The sequence below is a fragment of the Nylanderia fulva genome, unplaced genomic scaffold (genome assembly GCF_048542155.1).
Source record: "Nylanderia fulva isolate GAGA-0341 unplaced genomic scaffold, ASM4854215v1 Scaffold1, whole genome shotgun sequence".
NCBI classification, from domain to species: domain Eukaryota; kingdom Metazoa; phylum Arthropoda; class Insecta; order Hymenoptera; family Formicidae; genus Nylanderia; species Nylanderia fulva.
Genome location: NW_028189192.1, coordinates 7,524,063 through 7,540,869, shown reverse-complemented (window position 1 = coordinate 7,540,869; position 16,807 = coordinate 7,524,063). Strand labels below are relative to the sequence as shown.

The 16,807-nt window shown below is 35.6% G+C and overlaps 1 protein-coding gene and 1 long non-coding RNA gene across 4 annotated transcripts in view; one reads left to right on the top strand and one right to left on the bottom strand.

Moving 5' to 3' along the window:
- Nucleotides 1-16,807, bottom strand: part of LOC114931064 (uncharacterized) — a 169,565-nt gene that overhangs the window by 80,962 nt on the left and 71,796 nt on the right. The window lies entirely within an intron of this gene.
- LOC114931062 (uncharacterized) overlaps nucleotides 1-16,807 on the top strand; it is a 252,494-nt gene that overhangs the window by 182,599 nt on the left and 53,088 nt on the right. For all 3 annotated transcript variants that reach the window (XM_029302982.2, XM_085481011.1, XM_085481017.1), the window contains 2 exons: nucleotides 1,715-1,966; nucleotides 12,761-13,078. In XM_029302982.2, coding sequence (XP_029158815.1) covers nucleotides 1,715-1,966; nucleotides 12,761-13,078 — 570 coding nt within the window. The remainder of the gene's footprint in view (nucleotides 1-1,714; nucleotides 1,967-12,760; nucleotides 13,079-16,807) is intronic.

The following is a 16,807-nucleotide window of genomic DNA, read 5'->3' as shown; positions in this document are numbered from 1 at the left end:
GACGAAATTGCATCTTTTTATTTTTTAATTAAATAATATTATTTATTATGTATATTGTATTTTGAAATCTAGTTATATATGCCATTTTATGTACCTTGGTATTACCGAAGAAAATTCCTACATTTCAAAACATTCTTCCAAATAATAAATTATTTTTTTGTATTTAATACTTTATATTTGTATTTAAAGAGTACTTATGTTTAATTCTTTTTTTTTGTCACCTTTTATTGTAATTTATTAGTAGACATTATATTAAAGAATATTATTTTTATATTTACTGCTCTTAACAGCCTTTTATCAAATTTATTAATAAATTATTGTTGTTTGTTTTCCTAATTTTATTTTTATTTTTTTAATAAATACTTTGAAAGTTCTTTTTTTAAATCGGATATGAAAAATGGTCTATATCTGAATTTCTCTATCACTTACAATTTTCAACAATTGCGAAGAAACGTATCAAGGAACTAGTCTACGCGGGCGCTGAAAGTATTCGAATTAGAAGAGAAGCTTTAAGCGCTCCGAAGGAGCTCGGGTGCCGCCAATAAAGAGGTAGACTAAAGACAAAAGTCTTTTGCTTGATTTTTCGCTGGCCGCGGGTAACACCTGCGTTCAGAAAAGTTAAGTCTCTTTGCGAAGTGAAGTCTTTTGCCGCTGAGTCCCCGGCAGTTTTCCGCGGAGCGGGGAAAGAAATCGAGGGAAATATCCTCGGTTAAACTTCCACCGCGAGTATGAACTTGCTACTCAGAAAGATTCGTCATCGTCCAACTCGACCTTCTTTCTCTCTTCCGCCGACGCTTGCTGAGACTACTTCAATCCCCCTTTCTTCTTCTTCCCCGACGTCACCGACGATATAAGAACTTTTCGTTACCCGGCAAAATTTTTATTAACGTCGTGATTCCTCTGGGAGAGAGCCTCGTAAAAAGAGATGTAACTGCGATTATCGTTGGCTCGTTCGAAAAATGATACGCGTCGTAGCGAAAGATTTGCTGCCGCGGAACTTTTTCCGAGAGCGAAGTGAACCAAGTAATAGGACGGCTTGTAGAGGCTTTCATTCACTTTACGTTGTACGAGTGATACGTTATCATCAGCGATACGAAATCCGATAACGGCGATATTGCGTTCGGGAAAATTGAAGTTTCCGCGATGTTACAAGACCTCTAATCACGATCTTTTGAACGAATTTTGTGACAATACATATCATATATTTGCTTCGAATGCGGCTTAAAATCAAATAACAATAAATGCGTGTTTTCAATGTTAGTTTAGGTGTGTAAATTTCTCGTAAAATAAAATGATTCGCCTTTCTCTTCATAAAATCATAAAGAGATGCTATAAAGTGAAATAAATGTCACATTAAATATTTTCATTAATCGGAGTTTTTGTCTCTTCTGACGGGAAATTATGACTTATATTGTGTCTGTACTTAACGCGTTTCAAATAAATTTGTTAAACATATTTAAACGTATCTCTCGTTTATATAATACATAAATTACCACCCGGTTCTGTCTATCATATTAATGCATTTCTGTCATATCGTTTTTGCTACGCTTTTAATATGCAATGCCACGTTTCCAAATAATGGATATGTTTCTCTCGATGAAAATCTGTGTCGAAAATTTCATCAAGATACATAGAGAATAAGATCTACATGTATACAGAATGTATTATACATATAAAATCCGCGATTTCATGTGTTTTAATTTTCTTGTTGCAGCTTACTGTCACAGTAAGAATTCTCTGGCGTCCCTCTGCGCGTTAATTACGGGCGATGCGTTGCTATACTCTATGTTTCGCGAGGAGGCGCCACCCGTAGCGTGCCCTTTTCGTGGTCCCATGACCTTCTCGTACAACCGGGGTCACGGCACGTGCTCCAATCCGCCGAGCAACGTCGACACCTGTACAGATGACAGCAGACTCCTGTTCAAGTATCAGGCCTGCCCCGACGTGCCCGCTTCGGAGAGCGCAGGTAAGATGTTTTTTGTTGTTTACGAAAAAAATTGCATCTGTGTTCTATATATAAGAGAATTCACTCTCGGAAATACTGGTAACGTCTAGTGTTTAATTAAAAATATGCTTCTCGAGAATTTGCGATATGCTTTGTTCATTGATCATTTTATAGCTTGTATAGAAAAAAAAGTAGATGAATGTGTAGTAGTAGTTGCATAAATTTCGAATTACAAAGCACTGTTGAATCTCGAAAAGCTCACGATGCAAAAAAAGAGCGAGTGCGCAGGATGTCTAGGCTTTTTTCCTCTGGGTATCCTCTTTTTCTCTTTCTCTCATCATATACTCCCTTTTAGCTATGCGTTCTTTGATAAATCTAGCGCACATTTTTACTTTAACAAAAATGCTACCAATAGTTTTTTCGTTATATACTCGATAAAGATAAAAGTGTTAAAGATCAAAAGTCTCTGCACTTTTTTTATGACTGCATTTTATGCTAGTGTACTATTGAATATGTAAGTAAATTGAATACATGTGGGACGGTTTTTTTCATATAAAATTCTCATTATTATATAACATGTTATATATATAATATTTATTATATAATAACATGTTCATTTTACAAGAATGTTACTTTGAAACATTCGTTGTTATACATATTACACATTATGTAAATACGATGCGTGTAATCATATTATTACACAAATTATGTTAATACTTTCCTTTTATAATCTATAAGCTCTTTGATACAACGATACGGTATTTTACATAATTTATAATAATGTAATGAGTGTTGCGCAACGAAATTTTAGCCGCGTTTTGTGTCGAATATTCAGTATTTTCATATATTATTATAATATAGTTCATAGCATTCTCATTTTCTGTTACATAAATTTAGATAAAATACCGCTCGTAAGAGAACGACGCGCCACGCCGGAGAAGTCGGAGTAAAATCTTTATAAAAGCCTAGTCGCGATGATTAATTGGCGCAGTTTAGTTTGAGTAGCGGAGCTTATTAGCGTGATTGGTCTCTCGCGCGAGCAATCACTTGGACGACTCCGATAGATTGCTGATCGCCCCATCAGCTTGCATATCTTGCGCGCTTCAATTAAACACTTGTTACTCGATGGATTCGCATTTAATAGCGCGGCGCAGGGGAGATTAAATTTGTAGTCAATATATCGGGTTTATATATATCTACTTTTGACTGACGTGCTTCGATTTAATGTATTACGGTATATACATCCGTACATACATATATATATATATATATATATACAATATATATAATCGATGCCGCCACGCCGATATAGTCTACTTTGAAGCTATCGTAGCGATGTCAATTATAGCAAGTTACGTTGCAAAATGTGTGGGTAGTGTCTAAATATTCATCGTTCTATATCGATTCTGCTATTAGGACGACTAGCAAATGGATAGAGGATATAATAGAATGGAATATTCATTTTACGAATATAGCCTTCCAATGATTTACATTTACGGAAATTAGTGACGTTACTTTTGTGCTCGTGTTATATTTGAGTATTTAAATTACTGCGAATGGAAATATTTGCAAAGTTCTTGATGTTCTTTGCAAAATAATTTACATTTGTACATACGCACCATATTTCAAAGAAAACATATTAAAAAATTTACATACATATACATACGTATCATTTTGTTTGATTATATCATGATTATAGGTACAGTTTCATGTTTTATCACGAAAATAATATGAAATATCAAATATTTTTCTTTCCGTAATATAAAATTATTAATATGCTTCTTGTGCGACTGCCCTCGCGAAAGAAACAGAATTCCAAATGAATGCGTTCCAAAAAAAAAATAATTAATAAAAAATTTAATGCAACCATTTTTCTGACAGTCTTTTTCTATAATTTTGCAGTATATCTGTACATATATTTTTTTTATAACACGACGGATTATAAAAGTCTATACACGCCGTATAAATAGCGCGAACGATGTGAATGAAAGAACCAGACTAGCGTGCGGCTTTATGTGCCTGCATTTTCTTCATTTTTCTCGTCGCGTTTGATCGGATTTATTTTCGATGCGCTTTGGTCCCCCCGTTTTCAAACACTCATCAAAATGGAAGCGATTTCGGGCGAAATCTAACCGGCAAATCGTAGCCTTTAACGAGCACTTTGCGGAGGAAAAAAAAGCAGTTGCGAATCGGTCAGGCGGCAGATTTTTCAGAATTAAATCGGCGCGCAGGTATTGCGGTCCTTTCATCCTGAATCCTACCATTTACGCGAGAAAGGAGACATCGTCAATGCCTTCCATTTCCCCTGCTTCGACAACCTGTTGAGAAACCGATTTACTGCTACAGCATGATGTATCGTTATCGGTGAACGCGGCATAGAATAGACGAAATCCACGTTTTTTAAATTTCCGGATTTTTTCTATCCGTTTGACTGGCGTTTCTGAATTTCGCGTAACATATAATATTTTAATTAATATTTGACTCTCATCCGTTCGAATCGATGATTTAAAAATGAAAGAAAGAAATGCGGAGAGAACGCGACATAATTATTCCAAGCTTCAATTTTCGCCAAATTATTCGACAAATGGTATTAATGTCAAAAGTATTTTATTCCATTTAACAACAATTTCGAAATTTAAAAATTAATTATCTCAAAAAAAGATAGAAAATTGAGGATTATAAATAAAATATATTACTTCTTATATAATTAATTTATCGATTTTCCTTGCAATGTTGGTTCGCTCGCGCGAGAATCGCGTTCGCGTCCAAAAAAGCGAAAAATCGCAGTCTTCGCCGGACGCTTTGACGGTGACGAGCGATGCGGAGAAAAACGAGGGCGAGGGAAGGCGCACAGAGGGAAAGCACCTGGAGGAAAGTCCAGAGGAATAGAGCTTTTTTTCACAAGCGGCACCTCTCTCAAATTACTCGGAGATCAAAAAACCGACTCTGAGGGCGGTTGAAGGAGGAGATAAAAAGGCACAGCTCGCGCTCGCGGTGGCGGTAAAAGAGCGAGCCGTAAGAAAGAGTCGTCCCGAAAAAAAAGAGAAAGAGAGAGAGAGAGAGAGAGAAAGGCAGACTTTTGCGCGCTCCCGCGAGAGATGTGATTTAGATACGCGCCTTCAGGATCATGCTCCGACTACTTCTATTCCGAGGCACTAGATCTCACACAGAGAGGGAAGACTAAAGGACGAGAGGAAGGTGAAAGAGAGAAAGAGAGGAGAGAGAATGAGGGCCGAAGTGGCGAAGCGAACTTACGGACGATAATATCTTTCGCTCTTCCGCGCGTTCTTTCCGGCCACGCCTCGAGAGTTCGGTGCCGAACCCGATAATTGTCGGTCTCGTCGCCGTGTGGAAGCCGGAGGATCTCTGGAAAGCGGCGACAGCTCGGAGAGGAGAGAGAATCCCGGTATCGTTTTTCACGCGGAAATCTCTCCGAGCTCTCCCTCTCTCTCTCTCTAGTCGACGAGAGAGTAGTCGATCGCTTTTCTCGCTTCCTCTTCTTCTTCTCCACGTTCATCCGTCTTCCTTCCTTTCCGTCCGTCGTTGAATGTCCGGATGAAGGGATGAAGGGGGCTGGAGGGAGAGGGAGATCTCTCCCAATGGCGCTTTAAGGACCGCTCTGGGAAGCGTCTTTACGACGCCGGACCGGCGGACGCTGCGCTCGAAACATTTTTGCGGCGAATAAACGTCCGGCGATATCTTTGGTACCTACATGCCCCGGATCTATCGGATGTCTTTCAACCGCCGATCCTTTGACGAATTTTTTTAGGTCAGCGTTTTCTTCACGAGAATTTGTGTATCGAAGATGGTTCTCTCCCACCCCGTATGTGTGTGTCGCGTACAAAGGAAAAATTCTTCGGATCTAGGAAAAACAAGCACTCTTATATATCGAGACCAATTTTTTAAATTTATTTCTCGCATATTACGCTGCATAATCTAGCATGACTTTGCGAGGAACTTTTAAAAAATTTAAATAGAGATATTTATAAAAGGTAAGAATCTTCTCTCGACCGTACTGGCAAATATTATTTATTCAATCACTTTAACGTTTCGACCCTTCTTTGAGTCCTTTTCAAGTGATTTGTAAAAATAAAAATAAAATTATAATTTTAGAGATATTTATTATTTGCGTAGCAAAAGGAGAGAAAGCATTCTTTGAAAATTATTTTTTTAACGTAATTGTTTTTTTCTCGAAGAAACAATTATTCTTTCCCTTTTAGCAGTTTTCACATCCCCGGTAGATTCTATATCTCTGGTATCGAGGATATAAAGAGGGCAAATATATGTATAAAGATACAATCTTATTTGAATTTTGTCAAAGTCACGTTCTCTTTACTGTAGATACGTATTTCGATATGTATATTCTTTCTTATTACAGCGAACACAGCACATAATCAAGCTAAAATATCAAAGCTAGCAATTATAAGCATCAGCAGAATTCAACCGACATAAATTGAATCTTTTACTTGTTTTTAATTCCTCTCATACATTCTGCTTTTTATCTTTTCAACTTTAAATGCGTTTGAAAGATTACACAGATTTGATTGCTATCACTTTTTTTATCAGCTTTTACCATTTCCGACACTCTTTTGTTTTAGCGAATTTAAAATTTTAAAAATAATTCGACGAAATAAATTAGATAAATAAGAGACATTATTTTCGATAATTTCAAGTGCTTCAAAGATTTATTATGAATTCTAAATTAAATTTTAAAAGATAACTGCATACATGATTCAATACTTTTGAGAAAAGTGTCTCTCTTTTTTTTTTATAATGCACGAATTTATTATATCGCAGTAGTAAGATTAGTTATGATAATGAGAGTTTCTGTTATATTTATCTATAGTGATTATTCAACTCTTACGGGACTGTGATGTATCTCTTGCGTCCACTTGCCTATCGATTATCGCGAACCCGGTAGATGTGTTTTCATTAAAATTGCACGCGGCGAATAAAAATCCCAGCAGTGAAGCGAAAATGGATATCGAAGTACGGCCTGCGGGCAATGGTCAGTAATCGCGGTTGCGTTTTTCGCGCGGAAATCACATGGCGGTCGTCCATTCGTCTGCGATCGCTGCAGGACGAATTCGCTACCGCCCGCACGTATATATCTCTCGTCCTTTTTTTGCCCGTCACGCTTTTTCTCGTACGTTTGCATTGGCCCGTTTCTTCAATAGCGCTTCCAGGAGTGCTATCGAAATCCTCTCTCTCACGATGGCGGTGCTTTTACGAATAGTTGATAATGGCCAAAAGAGAGTCGCCGCCGCAAATCGAGCATTAAGCTTCGAGCCGCGAGGTGTATTCTATCATGTCAACACTATCAAGCTTACCAGCTTACATCTTAACCCCGCTATTTTGCGAATCCGAAAGTAGCAGGTCGGACATATTTTTTGGTTCCATTCGTAAAAAATTTCAGCAAAAAATGTATATTAAGTTTAACCTATTATTATCGATATTATCTTGCGGTTATTTCAAGCTGTATAAGTAGTACAAACTTATAATAAGAGGGACAAAAGACAGGTCGCGGAAATAGGATTTTTTTCAACATACGAAAGTATTAAAATTTGTGTGAATATGCAATAAAATTTATATCAAATTCTATATATCAATATTCTACACACATATGCGGTTATTCTAAGCTAAGTAGTATAAACTTATAATAACACGGACAAGAGATAGGTCGCGGAAACAGAATTTTTTTCAACGTACAGAAATGTTAAATTGTTCTTAAATATACAATGAAATTTATATAAAATTCTATATATCAATATTATACAAACATAATGCAGTTCCTCCAAACTAAGTAGTACAAACTTATAATAACACGGACAAGAGACAGGTCGCGGAAATAGGATTTTTTTCAACATACGGAAGTATTACAATTTGTGTGAATATGCAATAAAATTTATATCAAATTCTATATATCAATATTCTACACACATATGCGGTTATTCTAAGCTAAGTAGTACAAACTTATAATAACACGGTCAAGAGATAGGTCGCGGAAACAGAATTTTTTTTCAACATACAGAAATGTTAAAATGTTTTTAAATATACAATTAAATTTATATAAAATTCTATATATCAATATTATACAAACATATAATGCAGTTTCTCCAAACTAAGTAGTACAAACTTATAATAATACGGACAAGAGATAGGTCGCAGAAGAAGGTCGCGGAAATAGGATTTTTTTCAACATACGGAAGTATTAAAATTTGTGTGAATATGCAATAAAATTTATATCAAATTCTATATATCAATATTCTACACACATATGCGGTTATTCTAAGCTAAGTAGTATAAACTTATAATAACACGGACAAGAGATAGGTCGCGGAAACAGAATTTTTTTCAACGTACAGAAATGTTAAAATGTTTTTAAATATACAATGAAATTTATATAAAATTCTATATATCAATATTATACAAACATATAATGCAGTTCCTCCAAACTAAGTAGTACAAACTTATAATAACACGGACAAGAGACAGGTCGCGGAAATAGGATTTTTTTCAACATACGGAAGTATTAAAATTTGTGTGAATACGCAATAAAATTTATATCAAATTCTATATATCAATATTCTACACACATATGCGGTTATTCTAAGCTAAGTAGTATAAACTTATAATAACACGGACAAGAGATAGGTCGCGGAAACAGAATTTTTTTCAACGTACAGAAATGTTAAATTGTTTTTAAATATACAATTAAATTTATATAAAATTCTATATATCAATATTATACAAACATATAATGCAGTTCCTCCAAACTAAGTAGTACAAACTTATAATAACACGGACAAGAGACAGGTCGCGGAAATAGGATTTTTTTCAACATACGGAAGTATTAAAATTTGTGTGAATACGCAATAAAATTTATATCAAATTCTATATATCAATATTCTACACACATATGCGGTTATTCTAAGCTAAGTAGTATAAACTTATAATAACACGGACAAGAGATAGGTCGCGGAAACAGAATTTTTTTCAACGTACAGAAATGTTAAATTGTTTTTGAATATACAATTAAATTTATATAAAATTCTATATATCAATATTATACAAACATATAATGCAGTTCTTCCAAACTAAGTAGTACAAACTTATAATAACACGGACAAGAGACAGGTCGCGGAAATAGGATTTTTTTCAACATACGGAAGTATTAAAATTTGTGTGAATATGCAATAAAATTTATATCAAATTTTATATATCAATATTCTACACACATATGCGGTTATTCTAAGCTAAGTAGTATAAACTTATAATAACACGGACAAGAGATAGGTCGCGGAAACAGAATTTTTTTCAACGTACAGAAATGTTAAATTGTTTTTGAATATACAATTAAATTTATATAAAATTCTATATATCAATATTATACAAACATATAATGCAGTTCCTCCAAACTAAGTAGTACAAACTTATAATAACACGGACAAGAGACAGGTCGCGGAAATAGGATTTTTTTCAACATACGGAAGTATTAAAATTTGTGTGAATATGCAATAAAATTTATATCAAATTCTATATATCAATATTCTACACACATATGCGGTTATTCTAAGCTAAGTAGTATAAACTTATAATAACACGGACAAGAGATAGGTCGCGGAAACAGAATTTTTTTTCAACGTACAGAAATGTTAAATGTTTTTAAATATACAATTAAATTTATATAAAATTCTATATATCAATATTATACAAACATATAATGCAGTTCCTCCAAACTAAGTAGTACAAACTTATAATAACACGGACAAGAGACAGGTCGCGGAAATAGGATTTTTTTCAACATACGGAAGTATTAAAATTTGTGTGAATATGCAATAAAATTTATATAAAATTCTATATATCAATATTCTACACAACATATGCGGTTATTCTAAGCTAAGTAGTATAAACTTATAATAACACGGACAAGAGATAGGTCGCGGAAACAGAATTTTTTTCAACGTACAGAAATGTTAAATTGTTTTTGAATATACAATTAAATTTATATAAAATTCTATATATCAATATTATACAAACATATAATGCAGTTCTTCCAAACTAAGTAGTACAAACTTATAATAACACGGACAAGAGACAGGTCGCGGAAATAGGATTTTTTTCAACATACGGAAGTATTAAAATTTGTGTGAATATGCAATAAAATTTATATCAAATTCTATATATCAATATTCTACACACATATGCGGTTATTCTAAGCTAAGTAGTATAAACTTATAATAACACGGACAAGAGATAGGTCGCGGAAACAGAATTTTTTTTCAACGTACAGAAATGTTAAAATGTTTTTAAATATACAATTAAATTTATATAAAATTTTATATATCAATATATTATACAAACATATAATGCAGTTCCTCCAAACTAAGTAGTACAAACTTATAATAACACGGACAAGAGACAGGTCGCGGAAATAGGATTTTTTTCAGCATACGGAAGTATTAAAATTTGTGTGAATATGCAATAAAATTTATATAAAATTCTATATATCAATATTCTACACACAACATATGCGGTTATTCTAAGCTAAGTAGTACAAACTTATAATAAGACGGTCAAGAGATAGGTCGCGGAAACAGAATTTTTTTTCAACATACAGAAATGTTAAAATGTTTTTAAATATACAATTAAATTTATATAAAATTCTATATATCAATATTATACAAACATATAATGCAGTTTCTCCAAACTAAGTAGTACAAACTTATAATAATACGGACAAGAGATAGGTCGCAGAAACAGAATTTTTTTTCAACGTACAGAAATGTTAAAATGTTTTTAAATATACAATGAAATTTATATAAAATTCTATATATCAATATTATACAAACATATAATGCAGTTCCTCCAAACTAAGTAGTACAAACTTATAATAACACGGACAAGAGACAGGTCGCGGAAACAGAATTTTTTTTCAACGTACAGAAATGTTAAAATGTTTTTAAATATACAATGAAATTTATATAAAATTTTATATATCAATATATTATACAAACATATAATGCAGTTCCTTCAAACTAAGTAGTACAAACTTATAATAACACGGACAAGAGACAGGTCGCGGAAATAGAATTTTTTTCAACATACGGAAGTATTAAAATTTGTGTGAATATGCAATAAAATTTATATAAAATTCTATATATCAATATTCTATTCACAACATATGCGGTTATTCTAAGCTAAGTAGTACAAACTTATAATAACACGGACAAGAGATAGGTCGCGGAAACAGAATTTTTTTTCAACATACATAAATGTTAAAATGTTTTTAAATATACAATGAAATTTATATAAAATTCTATATATCAATATATTATACAAGCATATAATGCAGTTCCTCCAAACTAAGTAGTACAAACTTATAATAACACGGACAAGAAATATAGACCGCGGAAATAGGATGTAAGCTTAATAGCTTACCCCGCTATTTTGCGAATCCAAAAATAGAGAGTCCGACACATTGTTTTGGTTTCATTCGTAAAAATTTGGGCAAAAAATTGATATTAAGTTTAACCTATTATTATATCGATATTATGGGCGGTGAAATTTATTTTTCCAAACAAACGAATAGAAGCGGTCAAAGCAATAAAAGCAATTACGATGCGAATCGAAAACGCGATGATATCACTCGATTTTCTATCGATAACCACGGATGTTAAAAAATTCCCGTAGGATTTAAAGAGCTAAAATATACATTTTGAAGAGACCCTCGAGAGAATCACATTCGCGCAAACAATACAACTGTTAAGTGAACATCATTAAGAGCTTTCCCATCAATTCTTTGTCTAGCGGGGGATGGTTTTACCCTATGCGGAGAGAGAAAGAGATAGGGAGAAAGAGAGAGAGAGAGAGAGAGTCGTTCTCGCAGAATAAAACTTTGAGATGTATATCGAGCTAAAGCTACGGCCGCGCGCTGAAAGCGAGTCTAGCGTGTAAAACGCCTGAAACTTCGAAAGCACGTTTAGCGCTCCGAGCGTCAAACTCAAATTCATTTAATTTTGTTGCTCCAGACAGTTTAAACATAGGAGCGCGCAGTGTCAGGCCGCAACCGTGCTTCACCATTATCTTGTAACACGCTTCGAAACGCTAAATGCGCTTTCGAAGTTTCAAATGCTTTACACGCTAGACTCACGCTTTCTGCGCCCGCGCGCACGCTTTAAGAGCACACGATGTACAGATTTAAACGCTCTTAATGCCAGTTGAGTGCCGTTGACAGTCTGTTAGTTTTGCATGCAAAGACTTTGTCAATATCGTCCCTGTACTTTCACAGAGGATTTAAGAAACATTAGAAAGTTCGCACAACAGTTGTTTCAAGAATCCCTGGCTGTACTTGAATTATTTAGAAGAAAAAATTAATTTATAATTATCCTGCAATCCGTAGATGGAAAGTAGCAAGTCTACAAAACTTTGAATCATATAAGGATCGACAATGCATTTTCCATTATACATGATATATTCATATATTATTATTAAAGAAATTAATTTGGAATATTATTTATAAATAAAACCAAAAGAATTATTTAATTTTTATTCATGAAATTTCCTTATAATCAATATTTATAATACATATTATATACATCTCTCTATCCAGAAATTAAAATAATATATTCCAAATGATTTAATTTTATTATATGATGCATATTAATAGGCAAAGTGTCTAAATTGCACACAATGCTCCAATACATTGTCGGCCAAGAATGCATGTGAAATTCATCTCGTCGCTTAAGCGATTTCGCTAACGAACTGTTGTAGGTCTCAATGATTTGAAAGACCTATTTTTTTCGCGTGTTTCAGTGGAAGAGCTGGAGTGCCTGGCCACCTGGAAGGAGGGCAGCAGCCGTTACTTGGTCGGCCGCCTGCATCACGGCCACGCGTCCAGTAACGAGGATCGATACCGATGCTTCGTGTACGAAAAGGCCGGCCAGACGGTACAGGGTAACCTGAACAGGGCCGCCATGGGCATGGGCGCCATGGATCACGAGGTCGCCCTGCCGGGCGGACCGGTGCCCGAGGGCTCGGCCGAGGTATACCGGGTGGCGCAGAGCGGCGACGCCACGTGCAACGGTCTGTTCAGTCCCATGGAGGGTTCCCGGACGATGACGTTGAAGAAAGGTGAGTGCGAGAATGTGTCTGTTTATCCATCAGTTTATTTCATTCATAACGACGACATTTTTATTCACATTATTTTTTACTCTCCACAAACGTGCATTGAAAAAAAAGATTTGTTAATTTGACTAAACCTTTCAATTAAATTACTATTTTGTTAATTCAACGTATATTAATATTTCAGTCAAATATACGTTTTGTTTAATTTAATATATTATATTTAATTTAAATATTTTTAAGTTCAATTAACAAAATAATATTTAGTTGAAAATTTTAGTTAACAAATTTTTTTCAATGTGATTATTGAGCTACTGCTTTTTTACGATGTAAAATTGATGATAATTGATAAAATAATGATGCATAATGGAGATTGTTTTTTTTTTTTGCTTAATTTAGACATTAACCCGACGTGTTTGTGCGATCCGATTAAATCGAAAAATGTTCGAGTGATGTGTAAAATAAAAGTCGTCGTTTATTTAGTTGATCCATTTCAATTTAATTTAAAATTATCGTTCTCTGGAGTGGGTTATTTTTTAAAATTTAATTCATTGTTTTAACTTATGGATGCCTCGTTAAAGATAAATGTTTAGCAAATTATGTCACGCTGAGATACGTCGATGAAATCAGGCATGAATCAATAACAGATATGAGTATATAAAGTATCATTATACATTAAAATTCCGATCGCTGCTGAATAATTCTGGCCGCGATGTTCCAAGATTTCGCGTAGGCGCAAGATAATAGATATTTTTAGCGGGTGAAAAAGTTATGGCAGTTAAAAAATGTTTAATTATCATGAGATATCGCGTGGTAATAAATCGTATCAGCGGATCGTGTCTCCCATCTCCAGTCGTACGATTCATCATCGTTAAAATTTTTTCATTTGCACCGCTCTCGTGGATTTTAATTATTACAGTGTAAATACGTGCTTGACGAGGATTCCCATCGGGCCACGGACGTTTCAATTTATCGTTATTTTCTAGCTGGCCGGATTTTTGAAATTTTTTTACGACCCGTACGCGAGCAGACGACGCGACGTTACATTTCTGATGCTGTTTGTATAACGCCGTTTCCACGTTCCTCAATGGAAAACATCTTAAGTGGAATGCCGGCAAAACGCACGTACATCCGCACACTTAACAATTATTAAATTATAGCCGACACAAAATGCTACGAGCTCAAATTCTACGAGCGCGCCATGCGATAGCGGTAATGTGAATGTATACTTTAAAGAATTGCTAATCAGCGTACGCGGGTTTCCTTTTTTTATTCCATGAATAAGAAGAGCGTGTTTGCACGACGTCTGGCAAAAGAGTGACGGGGGAGTGAGAGGGAAGAAGGAGGGGGGAGAGAAAAGGAAACGAAAAGGTCTCTCCCTACCTTCTCTCCCTTTTGCACCGCGTGCGCATTTCCGTCTTACTCGCTTTTCATCTCGCGGCTCGCAATCCCATTTCGCTCTCCGTTAATGGATTCATATATAATTACCGGGGCTTCACGCTCGCGCATTACGCTTGATAAATATCATTGCGAAAGGAAAGATATGAAATTCTCCGGGCAATGAAAGCGGACTTTAATCGGAGCGCTATGGAGCCGCGTCGATCGTAAGTAACCCGCCTCCTGCCGTTTCGAGCCGCGTGCATTTTTCCCGCGATTTCCAGGAACGGTGGGTGGACTTTTCAGCTTGCACCCGGAGGAGGATAAATAACGTCGGATTAAACATCTCTCTCTCTCTCTCTCTCTCCTTCGCGGCGGCGCTCCGAAATCTTTTTCATCCAAAATGTATACACGAATAGTCGTATAAATATCTCGCGTTTTTCCTTTCTGTAATTTCACCCTTCCGATCCGAAAAGGATCACGATAGGTATTCGGGATAATGAATGACCCTGGATGTTATCGTGATATTCGCCGAAATTATTCGAACGGGGAATAAAAGCGTGTAGCGGTGATGAAAAGAGTTTCGGACTATTGTCGCTTATATCGGACGGGTAATCACTGAAATCGGGCCGCTCGGCTGACCAATGCTACTTTCTATCCCTGATTAGCCGCTAGACTCGCGGAAAAGTATCACTTTTTCATTATTATTGTATATGTACATAATTGCATATTATATGTGAGTGAAATATGACTCGTTCGAGCGAGATTTGTTAAATAATTTTGTCAAAATTCATATATATATATATGATGTATGAAATAATAAAGTTTTCTGTTTTTTCCTCAATTTTAAACAAATTGAAAGTTTTATACATCGCATGCGAATAATATTTTATTTCTTCATAAAAATAGTTTGTTACTTAAATATTCGTGAATAAAATTAAAAAAAATTGTCGTAAGAAATGATAACACTGCTATTATTTGCGCGATAAAATTTATGTGGCGTGATAAAAAAATATCCGCGAAGATAAAATACGAGCCGGTGACGATAAATCGCAAAATAAACCTTTTCATTGCTCTCTTCGGGCTTACTTATATGTGTGTGTATGTGCGTGTGCTCGGAACAAATTGTTTTCTGGTGAGACGAAACTGCCACTCTTCGTCAACGAACGCATTAATCGAATGTATATATCGCCGACTTGGCTGCGCGCGAATAAAAAGGGAATATTTACACGACTTTTTTCGCGCGCTCGCATTCTTTTCCTTCCGTCTTAACCTTTCCTTCCCTCTGGAGCTTGACGTCTCTGTCTCTCACTGCCGCGTACCGTCTCTCGAGTTTGCAAACCCGTATCTTGCTCTGCGCAGTTTCACGACAAACTTCGTTAACGGATTTCACTCCGGTGGATTTTCACGATCTTCTCCGGCGCATTCGTCCTCTCCTCTTTGCAGCACGCTCATCGCGCGTCTCTCCAATTGCCACTTTCTTTGGCAAATCGTTTTAAGTCGAGTGGGAGTCACCGACACGCGCATAAAACTTGTCGAAGGCAAGAAAAAGCGAGAACGAGGGGAAGGAAAGAAAGAGAGTCTCTTAGGAACCTGAAGACACAGAGAGAGAGAGAGAGAGAGAGTCTTGTGGAGGATGCTTGTTGTAGGGCTTTCGGCGTCGTTAATATTGCAATCCGCGTTCTAGGAAAAAGCGCGAAGTAAAGGCAGAAGAGCGGACGCGGAAAAAATGTATTAACGTCGAATCTTTTCCTCTCTCTCTCCCGCTTTATTCTTCGGACCTTAGCCCAGTGTTTTCTCTTGTCCCACTTTGTCCAATTCGCGTAGATGGGTATATCACGCCCTCATCTTCCGACACTCGCGCGAGCCCCTATTAACCGCAATCTCACAGTCGAGATCCAAAGTTTGTTCAATTAGCTCGGCATCTACCTCGCCAGAGTAAATATCTGGGGAAAACTGCGAGACTGCATCGCGAGATACTTGCACAGTTGGTTGGCGAGTCAAACAGTTGGGCAAACGGAAGGACAAATTGCGCCAAATACTCGACCGCAAAATTTCGAGAACAACGTTATTCCGGATTGTCGTGGCGAGAAAATAATCCTATCGATATTTCGCAAAGCTTTCTCGATAATCCAAGTTTTACAGCAAATTAAAGAGAGAATCGTAAATATGTATATTGACTCGTGTCATTATTTTCAATCAGCAATTAACAGTTTGAAAAATGTTAACATATCGGGAAAATGTTTAAAAAACTGTATGATTTTACAGTCACATATTGTAGGTTAATTATACAAGATGGAAATATTGGAAGAAAAAATGGAAAAACAATGACGATCATATATCCGTGATACTCTCTCGTCA